Raw genomic sequence first — 13365 nt, 5'->3', positions numbered from 1 at the left:
TAGCAGTGGTCGAAGCCTCACCTCTCCAAGGCTTGGCGGAGGAAAGGCCACTCCAAACGATCATAGGATTTCGGGAAGTCAAGTTTAAGGAACATACCCTGTTGGCACTTTGACTTGACTTCATGAAGAACGAGAACCCCATCCTGGATATGCAGGCCATGGAGGAAGGATGACTAGTTGGGCTGGACCAATCTGTCTATATTCGAAGCTAATCGCATTGAGCGCACCTTAGCAGAGATGCATTGGAGGACGTTGATCACGTTAATAGGCTAAACTGCCTAATATCTGTGGCCCTAAGAACTTTGCGGACAAGGGATATTACTCAAAAACTTAGGACAAGTCAAGCATCTCGGCGAAGAAGTCCTAGAACAACTAGACCACCATGCCCTTGATGGTGACCCAAAGCTTATTAAAGACGAACATCGGAAGGTTGTCTTGTCCTGGGCTGACTTTGTATTCATGTCTCCCAAGGGAGCTCTAATTTCCTCTTCTTGGAAAGGGAGGATGAGGGCCTTATCCTCAGGGGCTGAGACCCTAAACTCCACTAGACATAAGTTGGTGGTGGTGAGTCTAGATGTCCCTACACACCGGAATGAGAGTATGACCCTCCCAGATGCACGATATGCTACACTTGTACGCTGGCCGTTAGCAATCACATGAAAATAGGTGGTGTTAACATCGCCCATGAGGACCAAAGGTTGAAGGCTCTGATGTCGCCATTACATCTCCTCATCATAATACATCGCAATAAGGTCGCCTCAAGGGCAGAGCGCTGAAGCCACTCCTCGGGTGCTAGGCTAACAGAGTCCACATCTGGTCCATCAGAGTGATATTCTCCATGAGATCCACCTTCTGACCCTATGATTGCGACCAAGGTTGCCCCCCCCATACACACATGAATTGACATGCCTCCTTCATGCAGTTATGCCAGGATCACGTTAGCCAAAACAATACGGTGGGTTAGCCAGAACCTCCACCCAGCTGCGGCACATCGCATTCAAGACGTCCAGCTGACTAAGCTAAGATGACTAGAAATGGAAGCGTGCAGGACACATTGGTACACCTAGTCTAGTCAAAAATAGGAGAGGCGTGTGGTCCGACACAATCCTAGTGCCGCCCGAAGGGAGCACAACAGGAACCACATTTCCCATTCAACTGATACAAAGACCATATCCAACACAATGTGAATGGGATATGTCTGTCGTTTGATTAGATGAATCTAGCCCCTGCTAGGGCAATCTTTTGAAGGGCTATGTACGCAATGCAGTCATAGAACATCTGCGTGCTCAGACATGAATATTAGCTTAGATGTTATTGCTCGATGACTTAATCTGGTTAAAGTCACCCCAATCACCACCAGGAGGGGGCAATTTTCCACCTTAGCACTAAGCTCAGCTAAGAACCTAGTTGAATGGCTATGACCGGCAGGACCATGCACAACCATAACTTCCCATCTGCGGAAGGCTATGCTCACGAAGATTCTCAGTGATACAATTCTTCCACCTCAAAGGCCTCCTCCATCACCCTAAGGAGGATGCCTCCCAAGTACACTATCATATGGATCCAATACCAAGAGACGTGTTAATGGCTACGACCTTGGAGTTCTAGGATCGAGAAGCTTGCCAGATCATCTTCTAGATACCCATCATGTCCACCTTCTCTTGCTGCATATACTCAATCAACCGATGACATCGTCAGTCCAGGTTGAATCCCTGAATATTCCACTAGATGAAATTCATGTTAAACAATGGCAGGGCCCCCTACGAGGACCGAGCTAGCCCTACCACTTTCAAGGGCCAAGACATCACCTTATTCAGATGTCCCTGGCCATCCTCCTTTTGAGGGGCCGAGGGGTCTACAGGTACCCCAGGGGCGGGCCTCGACGGTGGTCTGTGCCGCAACACGCTCCCTTTGTGTATGAGCTACGACGGAGCCCCCTCGGGGACCACCTAGGTCTTGACAGTAAGATTTGCTCAAGATATGGGCCACACTCAGCCCAGAAGACAATATTGCAATCATCCACAACGATCATCAAGAGCCCCAATGGAACAAGACCAGAACACAGAACATAGATGGGAGAGTTCAACTCAGCCACACAAAGGTCTGCTCTCTTGGCTAGGCCTAGGTATCGCCCGCCACCGCACCCATGGGAATGCTCCTGCGAATCACTATCATAGGGTAGAGGAGGGTCGGGCCAAGTGCCCCTTCGGAAGACCAGGGCTAGCAACGGGCTTGGCCCAAGTGATGAAAGGATCGTGATGGACCTAGACAGGTGCATATGTCCCTACACATTTTATCTCTTTTTTAGAAATATTAGGCTTTGCATTATATAAAGGTGAGCCTAATGTAGTAGCGAGTAAACATCATATATGAGTCTTGCATGGTCAAGGCACCAAACTAAAACACAAATAGATGATTTAGGGTTAGGATAACTGAAGACATGCGAAGGTGACGACGTATCCTGATGTTCACTCCTGAGAAGGGGGATTCCACAAATGACCTGACATTACAAAGGCTCACCTCCTCCTTCAGATATCACCACAAAGGTGATTTCCAACCACTTGTGGTAGACCTCGAGGCAGCCACCAAAATTTTACAAACGGTGTGATAAATCACAAATCGGTTCATCCAACTTGACTCCTACTGCCTAGGAGTCTCCAGCCTCCAAGACTAACAAGACAAGTGCCAACGCTCTAAATCCCGGTCAAACAAGAAAGTGATTTGTCAAAGTGTGGGGAATCTCACGAATAATCAAAGGATTAGGGGTTGAGAGAAGCGAGGAATGTAGGTGATGGCTAGATCTGAAATAAATTCTCGAGAGGTACCCTATCCAGAGTGGGAATAGTTATATATAGTGGTAGGTGGGAACACTGATGTGAAAATTGCATGTATGAACAGTCCGAGCCTCAAGCCCCAGATAGTTCCGATGTGCAAATTTGACTACCCAAACTACTCTTAGGATATTTTAAACGACCCGCAAAAACAATATCCAGAAAGTTTAGGAATCACCTTGAACAGTCTAGCGCGTGGACGAGTTGCCCCGGACGAAACCAATTCGGGCATTGTACAACCCAACTATGGGAATCACCTTGTGGCCATTATCTAAGCGTTCTAGAACAGGGGACTGGACAGTTCGGCACGAGGCCGAGCGGCCCCTAACTAAATGCCCTGATGAACTAGAACCATTTGGCGCTCAATCAAGTGGGCTCCGTCGAATTGGATGGATGAAGTAACTTCGTCTGTTTCGAGGCTAGCAGGCTCCAAAGACAAACATTTGAACACCAGAATAATTCGGCCAAACTAGCACAGATAGTCTAGATGTAGAAAAAACATTCAAAGAGAACTTGAGCTTGGATCTTTGGCCTTTTAGTGGAGTTTATTTTGGTTGATCTTTTGGAACTGTAGAGAATTATATGTAGAGAATGACTCCTCACCTGTGGCACACACCCTCTTAATAGTGCATGGTCTCTAACAGCTCAAACACGAAAACGAAAAGGCTACCCTAGGCCTTTGGGGATCCATGATTTGATCACTTCAATTTTGGAGGGTCGACATTTGTCGTGGAATTGTCACAATAACTAGCACTGTAGTACTAGTTGCAACCACATAGCAGACTGTCTTGGATTCCAAGAGTGATCTATCAAATCCCCTGGTGAATCGCTGTGTTGCTATTGATTCCAGCGAAAGTTTGCATGGCAGCATAACCGGACAGGTCTCGAACTTCCGTGCCGTGGGAAAAACAGTAAGACTCGGCGACCCGGACAGATTGCATGGTCCCGTGCCGAAACACAACAAAGAGTTGAACTCGACGGATCGTCTAGCGATGCGTGCGGTGGCGCACGCAACCCTAACCTCTCAATCTTCAAACTTGCATCTGTCAACCTTTAAAATTAATCATAATTCTGAACATAAAACCGATGAACGTGTCGGCTCTGTCTAAGGCTGTCTCATGCCGGGTTATCCTGCGTGCTTTCCGTGTTGGCGCTTTTTCCTCCGACACATCGCGAGCTTCTCGATCCCTAAAGAAATCCCTCCAAAAACTCAACACCACCGTGCACGAGCCCCACGGTGGGCACCAACTGTCGTGAAATTGTCACGGTAGATGTCCTAGTGCAAGGACTTAGTCGTGAGGCCAATGCATCTACGCGGTATCTTGAAGGGGTTGGTCGGAATCGAGAGACGCGAGGCGGATCAACACACAAGACAAGGATTTAGACAGCTTCGGGCCCTGGGAAACATCATCCGATAATAGCCCTACATGTTGTTTGTGGCTAGGTCTCATTATTCTCATCAGGCAGTCGCCGCATAAGCCGGCTTCCCTTTAGTTGTGTCTAGCCTTAGTGATTTTTCCTCTCCCTTGGGGTGCCCTGCCCCTCCTTATATATGTTGAAGGGGCAGGTTATATGACTAGTCCTAGTAGGATTAGGATTACTCTACTACAATTACAAGTGGAGTCCTAGTCTTGCTTCCTTTGTATGAGAATATTCTTTATACCTTTCCTCTTAAGCCCGCCCACCATATCATATGAACCGGCCTACTGGGCCTTGGGATTTGTCGTCCGTCTGACCCGCCCGCAGGGTTACTAATGAGTCGCCAAGATCAGGCGGGTTACCCGTGAGTCGCCAAGCTCCGGGCGGGTCACTAGTGAGTCGCCAAGATCCAGCTCGGTCATACATCCAGCCGGGTTACACCACGGGGTATATTCTCAACAACATTGCTTTGTCAACCATATCATATGAGGCTAATAATTGTAGAAATACTTAGCAAACACATTTATCCATGTAAATGTGTGGCATCAAACCACACTAGTAGGCATATTTGCATTTTCAACTAGAACAAGGGCGATGACGGGGGAAGGGGACCAGAACCTCACCCACCCTGGGAAGACGATGACGGAGTGTGAACCATGGAGGATGCATGATAAAGGGGAACTAGCCCTGAGCATGGGGTCACATTGTAGGGGTGTCGAGGGACAACAGTGGCATCACCACCATCCCCACACTACCTTTGGAAGCTCCAACAGATGGTGTCGTCGGGGGGTTGTCGTATTTAAGAATGTGAGGGGAGCGGAACATCGTCCCCCAGGGGTTGTATAGAGGGATGTACCAAGCCAGCGATCCTCTTGAGGAACTTCGACCCCTCACAGAAGTTTTAGCCTTGATAGAAGCAGCTCAATCATCGTCTTCGGCTCATGGCACAAATCTGGGGGGGGCATCGACTGGCAGAGTAAGGGATGCACAAGGAGAGGCAGCCGAGGGCTCCTGACCAAAAGTAAGATGAGCTAGGTGGCACCACAATCTCGGGCAAAAGGGTCGCCAAGGGATGATTGTTGGCACCGACTTGTGGAAAGACCTCCTCAGGCAATCACCCTCGGTGAGGTTGGGGTCCCGGCCGGATGTCCGTGGCAAAGTCATCCTTGTCATCATCCTTCGTAGGTGGACACTGTTTGGGGCCATTGGGAGGTCAAGGGCTTGGCCGGGAAGGGTTGATCTCAGGCTCAACACCGATTAAGCCCTTGTCGCCACCGATGTAGGACTCCAACCACTCGTGAAGTTGGACCTGGTCTTGGCATTGAGCCTTGATGCAGACCGGTCTCACCTTGTGTAAGCAACCCTATATGATTCTTGCAAGATCAAGGGAGTGACACACAAATGAACGAGCTAGTGTAGGGATAACTGAAGGCACGTGGAGATGAAGATATATCCCAATGTTCACTTCCTTGGAAGGGAGCTAATCACCACTACATAAGTAGGATCTCTAAAAGGAACCTGAAACTATAAAGGCTTACCTCGACCTTGAGATATCACTGTAAAGGCGATTGCCAACCACTCCCCGGTGACTGCTACGGTGTAGGAGTCTCCAACCTTTAAGAGTAACAAAACAACTGCCAAGGATCCAAATCCTACTCAAAAAAGAAAGCCATTGGCCAGAGTGTGGGGAATCTTACAAAAATCTCTCCAAGAATCAAAGGATTTAGTCTTAAGAGAGGTGAGGAATGTAGGTCACAACTAGATCTGAATAAATGCTCAAGAGGTACCTTATCCGAAATGTGATGGGGTATACATAGTGGTCAATAGGAACTAGTTGTTTGTTGTGAAAATTGCATGTACGGACTGCCTACACCTGGACCCTCGAATATTTCGAATGGGTAACACCACCAGACAGCTCAGTGCATGGTCGAGCAACCCCGGACAAAAACCAATTCTGGCGCTAGATGGTCCAAACGTGGAATCACCCTATGGTCCATGTCCACATGCTCCAGAACAGGTGACCAGATAATACGAAACGAGGTCAAGCGGCCCCAAATGAAGTGCCTAGACAAACAGGAAGTGTGTGGCACTCAAACAAGTGGGCTCGGATGAATTGGCTGGATGAAACAGATTCTTCCAATGCAAGGCCGATAGGCCCCGGGTGAAAAAATCCTTTAGCCCCAATAGTTCGACGATTGTTATCGCATGCTCCTGGTGTAAAAAGAACCTTCCTGAGAGAACTTGAGCAAGGATGTTTGGATTTTTGATGTAGTTTCTTCTGGGTGTCTCTTAGAGATGTAGAGAATAATGCATGTTTAGAGCAAGACACTTCACGTGTGCACATACCGTCTTAACAGTGCGGGATCCCTAACAGGTCAAACACAAAAAAGGAAAGGCTGCCCTAGGCCTGCGGGGTCGACAACTTGATCTCTTGAATTTTAGATGGTCAGACATTGCTTCGTGAGTCATATCACATGAAACCAATGATTGTAGAAATACTTAGCAACGCATTATTCCTTATAAATGTATGTCATCAATATCTAAACCACATTGCGGGACATATATGCACTTTCAATTGGGAAGGGCAGTGATTAGGGGAAGGGGGACTAAAACATGGCCCACCCCAGGAGACGGTGGCCAGGTGTGAACTAGGAACGGTGCGTGAGGAAGGGGCAACAACCCATAGAATGGGGTCACTGGAAGGGATGCCACAACAATAGTTCTGGAGGATGGAGTGGCTGAGGGAGACACAATGTTCAAGGATGGGGGACACAACCATCCCCCAAGGGCTGCACCAACCTAGTGGGCATCTCGATGAACTTTGGTCCCTCAGAACTCAAAGCCGTACTAGGACACAAGCAACTCAATCATCATCTTTTGCTCATGCCACAATAACGGGGGGGGGGGGGGGGGGGGGCCCAACAAAAGGAGGGGAGATGGGGGGGGGGGGGGGGGGGGGCTCGGCCCAACAAAGGAAGAGATGATGGAGAGGGGTAGCAGAGGGCTCTTGACCAGCAGCAAACAGAGCTGGGCAACACCACGGACTTGGGCAACAGGGGTGACCAAAGGGCCCACTCGAGACAGACCCCCCTAGTCACCCTAGGTGAGGTTGGGGTCTCAGTCGAAAGTGTCATCCTCGGCGGTATCTTCCCCGTCATCATCCTTCTGGGAAAACAATGGTTGGGGCCATTTAGGAGATCGAGGGTTTGGCCAGGAAGGGTCAATCTTGGACTGAGCGTCGATGAATCGCTCATCGTCGTTGAAGTAGAACTCCAATGGCTCATGAAGCTCGACCGGGTCCCAGCATTGGACCTTGATGCAGACCAGACCCACCGTGATGAGGGAGAGCTCTTCCATCACCACCAACTTGCCAATCACTTTGGCCATCTGCTTAATCACCACCTCCTTCCACGCATTCTTGGAGATCTTGTGCAACTGCACAAAAGTAGTGGCTAAGGTGGAAGAGATGTCGGGGTGGGTGGTGATCTTGATGGAAGCTGTAACCAGGTTTAGAGAGTGTGTCATTTGACCATTACTAGCACACCCGATCGAGGGTCTTCAGAGAGGGGGAGACCATGACAAACTCTATGGCGGACAACTCCCTAACCTTCGAATGTCATGACTCATCCAACGAATGTTGCATCTCAGCCTCAATGGATACCGTCAAGGTGCCAAAAAGTACCGTGATGATGGCTAATTTGGTTGTCGCTGTGGTGTTCTCACCCGGCTCAGTTTATTAGAAACCCTAGGTCTTGATACCATGTTCTAGCATCAGCAACTTGTAGAGGCGAGGACGGTACGGGCAATCTATGCTCCACACTCTTATAGTGGTAGCTTCTTGGAGTGATAGTAGCCTGACCTTCCATAACTAAAGCATGTCACGGACAACCCCGAGTTCCCCGGCTCCGTCTAAGCCTGCAGGAGTGAGGTTTCATTTGCTTACAGGTATCAGGGGCCGGAGGAGGATGGGGAGCCCCACTCTTCCCTGGAACTTTCTCATATGCCACCGTTGCTTGGCTGGCGTCAGTGCCGAGAGGGTAGGGTTGGAGGCAGAGGGGCAAGACAACAGTTGAGGCAAGCAGACATGAGAGCGTCGGTCCTCATACGGGTGTCCATGAGGGAATAAACAGAGTTGTGCCGCCGGATGCGCCCTTGAAGGGTGATGCGCGACGGGGAGGCTCCCAACGAGGTGTCAACGAGTGGGACATGTCAGCCCTCTAGTTGCAGGAGGAGCGAAACTCTCAAGCCTCCTTCTCACTACAAGAAATCTGTTAATCCATGATGGATTTCTGGTGACATTCACGAGAACCGTCATGAAAACCGTCACATATAAGAAAGATATGAATGGGCCTGAAAACCGTAGCCCCTTCATGACAGACTTTGAGGGACTATCACAAAATGGGCCTGAAAACTCTCAAGCCTCCTTCTCCCGCTTGAGGTGGTGGTGGAGCTCGGTTTCCCAACCGTGCAGCAACCGCGGCAGCAGGTCCCGGTGATCCTTGTAGAGGCTCTTAGGGCGATCGCCACCATCATTAAATCCACGCACCATCAGGGCATCCCGGAACGAGAGAAGGAGAGGTTCAGGAGGACGGAAGTGGCAGAGAGCATAGGAAAGTTGGGTGAATGAAGTGATCTTCTCCAGCTATTAGGTGTAGTTATCTTTCATCTAGCAATTATCATATGGGTGAACATATTAGCGTAATTAGCCATACTGTGCAAGAGGCATATGAAATTGGTTTGGCTGGACCAATAGAGCAACTTTTGTGTTTCTGTTATCCAGTTATTTCAAAGAAAAGCACCATCCAAGTAGAACATAAACAAAAAGTCAGCTATGAACTACAATCCTGTCAAACCATGTCAGCTATCATCTGTACATGATCTGAGACAAACTTTAAATGAAGAAAATAAGATGAAAGTAATTTGAGATCATAAACATGTAAATTTAACCTTTAGAGATGTTTCAAAGTCAATTGCTATTTTCACCTACCAATCTATTTTTCATTTTAACTAATTAGAGCTCTAATAGTTTGACCGCAAGCTTTCTTGACAATCATGTATATATACGAGCGGAGTTGATATTGTCAATTGTGTTTAAAACTTCGACTTCTGGTATTGTAAGAACTATTTAGATTGGATATTTGAAGAAAGATTTCTCACATGAAATACTTCCTAACATTATTATAATCTTGTTGGAATCTATAAATATGTTACAACAGGATTTGTGGTCACAGTGATATTAGGGGACCAGATCGGTGTTTAAATTGACAAGTTTTCCTTTTATTACATAATAATAAAACAGCATGTGTGATTTAAATAAAATTAGTAAAATATTAGTAGTACATAAAGTGTAACGGATTTACTTGATTTATAACATATTTTGAAAATGCTTGCCAGGGGACCTCGCCCAAACCAAAAAGGGGAGAAAACATGGTGAAGGCCAGCGAACTTGTGAAATGGTCCTTACTATTTGAAGATAGTGATAGCGCCATACTTATGAGAATTGAGTTCCTTGTTGTGGCCATTGCGGCAATCTTGGTCCTGATGTCATTCTTGGACATGTTTCGTCGTCAATCGCGCCACTCCAACATCAAGTACTTCTTGCTTGTCCTCGACGCCATAAGCGATTCCTCATTCATCTACACAATTGGGTTAATGCAGAGTGCGCCCTTCAAGAAGGATCTGTTTTCAATATGGGCGCTCATATTGGTCAACCTCCGGTTCAATGCTTGCTTCATCTCGGCATACGGTATCCCTGACCAAGACAACAGCCGCATTTACGAGTTGACAAAGGTGATGTCGCTTCTAGGGGTGGCCTTCTTAATCGGCACACACAACAGTCAGTTCAAGCATCCGATCTGGGTACTCTGGGCAATGCAGCAAGTGAGAAGTATGTACCTAATACTTGCGTACCATTGGGCCACAAGATCCTTCTTGCACGGTTGGAGCTCGCCGCTTCTGACAGCATACATGGGTACCGAGGTTGGTATTTCTAAGGAGGGGGATCCAACCACAATGGTTGCGTACAAGTACTTGGTCTCTGGAGATCAGGAGCAGAAGGTCAAACTGCAGGCGCCTGGGTATAAATTTTATCTGAAAGTCGAGTCAGAGGGAGATCAGGAGCAGAAGGCGCCTTGGTATAAAAAATGTCTGAACCTTTCAAAAACAATTTTTGGTGTGAAAGTTGAGTCAGAGAGGAGGTTCATCACTCTTGATAAGACTTGGGAGCAGCTCAAAAACCAGCATTCAGACACGGATGCAGGGGGCGGCCAACTATCATGGGCTAAAGACCTGTGCCTGTCCTTTGCCCTATACCGGCTACTCCGTTGCAGATTTGACGACTTACCCCTGCCAGCCGAGAGCATTAAAAGCACCAGAAAATTAATGTATGAAATTATTGGCAAGAAGGACGAAGATTTGCCTGCACAAACAGACCACCACGCTGAGAGAGCATTCACCGCAGATTTGCCTGCACAAACAGACCACCATGCTGAGAGAGCATTCAGAATTGCTAAATTGGAGCTAGCATTCCTCAACGATTACTTCTACACAAGATACCCCGTCCTGTTTTGGCGTGGCTTCCCGCTGATTTTTGCTTGGTACCCTCCCTTGACCATTGCTCTCATCGCTTGGCTTGGAAGGGACATCCACAAACTCTACAAGCCTAAGAAGGGGGAAACTGCGCACGTTGTACATGGGTTCAATGTTGATCTCATCATCACATGGATATTCATGGGCGTTATCGTGCTGAAGGAGTCTTGGAAGGTGCTCACCTACTTGTTGTCCGACTGGACCAAGGTGATGCTGCTGTGTGAATACACTTCGAGGACCCTCAAGTGGATTCCACAGTGGCTGTGGGAGTTCTTGGTTGGGATCTTGTGCAAACCAGAATGTAGAGTTGTGCGCCGTTGGCACAACAAGATCGGTCAGTACGAATTCTTGCGGTCATTTGGTCACAATCCTAGGAACATTCCTTACTGGTTAAGCCTTGGCTTGGTCCCAAGAGAAATTAGAGGTGCAAAACTAGGCTCCCCAACGAAGCTTTCAAGAGATGTGAAAGTTGCCGTTCTCAAGTCACTTCACTCGTTACATCTTAAGGAGAACTCAAACTCACTAGAGTCAGACCTGCCAACTGATCTCAGGCAGTTCCCCTTTAAGAAGACTTTCGAGCTGCCAACATGGTGCCACAGCATTCTTGTGTGGCATATGGCAACAAGCCTCTGCGAGATTGAGCTTGCCCAACGCTACAACACAAGCTTAACCACCTCTGAGTTACTGTGCGCAATCAAGACTGCTCTCAGTTGTTTCTCCTCCCAGCCATATCTTATAAAGGAAGATAGAATTGAAGGGGCGCTGCGAGCTAATTATATAGCCGCCAACAGTATATCGCGCTACTGTGCCTATCTGCTTGTTAAAGAACCAGATTTGCTACCTGACAGTTTCTTAACTGCCGATGACATATTCAGAAGGACCGTCGATGACGCTTCAGATATCCTGAATGGCTGTGACACCCTGCAAAGCATATACAGAACGCTGATTCGAGAAGGAGTGCCTCAACAAGACGGCAACACAAGTGGGCAAACCATGGAAAGATCAAAGGCCCGTCCAAATATGATACTTGAGAATGCCGCAGAGCTTGCCCGGTCTTTGATTCATAAGTTCAGTGACGACGTAGTTCGTTGGAAGGTCCTCGCAGAAGCCTGGGCCTATATACTGGTACACACAGCCCCCTCATGGAATGCCTCTGCTCACAAGAAATGCCTCGCAACAGGTAGTGAGTTCATAACACATATATGGGTCATTCTTTCTCATTGCAACATCCAGAGCAGCAAACGCTGGCCATATCAAGAACCCCCACACGATGGCGACCAAGGAGTAGGAGTACCCGCACCACAGGACCCAACTGCAGGTGGTGCTGGTGACCAGCTGTTGGCACACGAAGCGCCAGCAAGTGTTCCATCAAATGGAGCACTAGAAGAACAAGACCAACCATGGAGTCCAATTCCGGGGCAGCATTTAACCCAACAGCTTCCTCCGACCAAAACAAAAGAAATCAACGAAATACAAGAGGACGGAGATGATTGCAGCGAATGACATATTTGCAGTATAATCGAGTATTATATAGTGCTTAAAAATGTCATTGATGTACTTTTACTGCCCGTTTTCAGAAAGATTGCACGCCTCCTTTTCAGTGACCACGTGTCTTCTCAACGTTGAGCATGTACACGCTCTGGTTTGTTGGATTTATCTCTGAATTCTATGTCTGTATGTTGAACTACCAAGTGAATGCCCTCTTTGAAACTAAATGTTTTCTGTATTTGCAAGTACTATAAATTATCCTTATGCAAGTGCTTCTTTGCTTTGTGAGGATTCCAACACTGATTTGTGTACAGCCACCACTAGGACTGCAGTTCTGTTGCTGTTCCAAACGATACAAAGTCACTTCTCCTAGAAAATAAAGGTGGGTTTACTTTAGAAAGGGTCTTGATCAATACTCAGGAGTAGGTCCTGTAAGAAATGTGCCGAGCGCCGGCATTTCCAGCGGAACCCTTCTTCTTTCCCCTCCTGTTGTATCCCTAAACTTGGTTACTTCATGTATGCCGGTAATGGATAGGGGATCGGCCCTGTTGGAGAAGTGGGATGCAGGCCCACATGATGGATTTCTATTAGGCTAGAGGGTAACAGAATACAAGAGCACCAGAACCGTATGTGCGCATTGCCATACCGCTCTCTTACTGTTCTTTCTCTATATATAGAGCTTATTTGTTATTTGTGATGGGCCTATTGTGCTGGAACGAACGGCGGATCTGCTGGTTTGTACGGTGTCTTTTTTATAGCATTAGAGCGTCTCCAGCCGCGTCCCCAAACGATTTTTTCACGCCGACGTTTAAAAATCGGCGCAGTCGTACCTTCAGGAGCCCGTTTTTCGCCGGTTTGGCCGAAAATGGCGTTGACGGACCCAGGCCGAACCCGGCGCGCTGGGGCGCCCGGAGGCGCCGGGGCAAGCGATTTTGACGCAAACTAACTGCGGGTCCGCCGAGTCAGCAACACTTGCCTCATTTTCCCACGGGGAATCAATGCCAAGGCTGCCGCCGGTCAGCCTTCCATTGATTTCTCA

At 47.9% G+C, this 13365-nt stretch overlaps 1 protein-coding gene across 1 annotated transcript; it reads left to right on the top strand.

Moving 5' to 3' along the window:
- Nucleotides 1–9586: 9586 nt before the first annotated feature.
- Nucleotides 9587–13227, top strand: LOC125530233. Its single transcript, XM_048694624.1, has one exon. It carries the CDS (start codon nucleotides 9678–9680, stop codon nucleotides 12339–12341), a length of 2664 nt encoding a protein of 887 aa, XP_048550581.1. The 5' UTR covers nucleotides 9587–9677; the 3' UTR covers nucleotides 12342–13227.
- Nucleotides 13228–13365: the final 138 nt, after the last annotated feature.

Source organism: Triticum urartu, unplaced genomic scaffold, assembly GCF_003073215.2.
Source record: "Triticum urartu cultivar G1812 unplaced genomic scaffold, Tu2.1 TuUngrouped_contig_6162, whole genome shotgun sequence".
Taxonomy (NCBI): Eukaryota; Viridiplantae; Streptophyta; class Magnoliopsida; order Poales; family Poaceae; genus Triticum; species Triticum urartu.
This window is presented reverse-complemented; position numbering and strand designations above follow the sequence as displayed.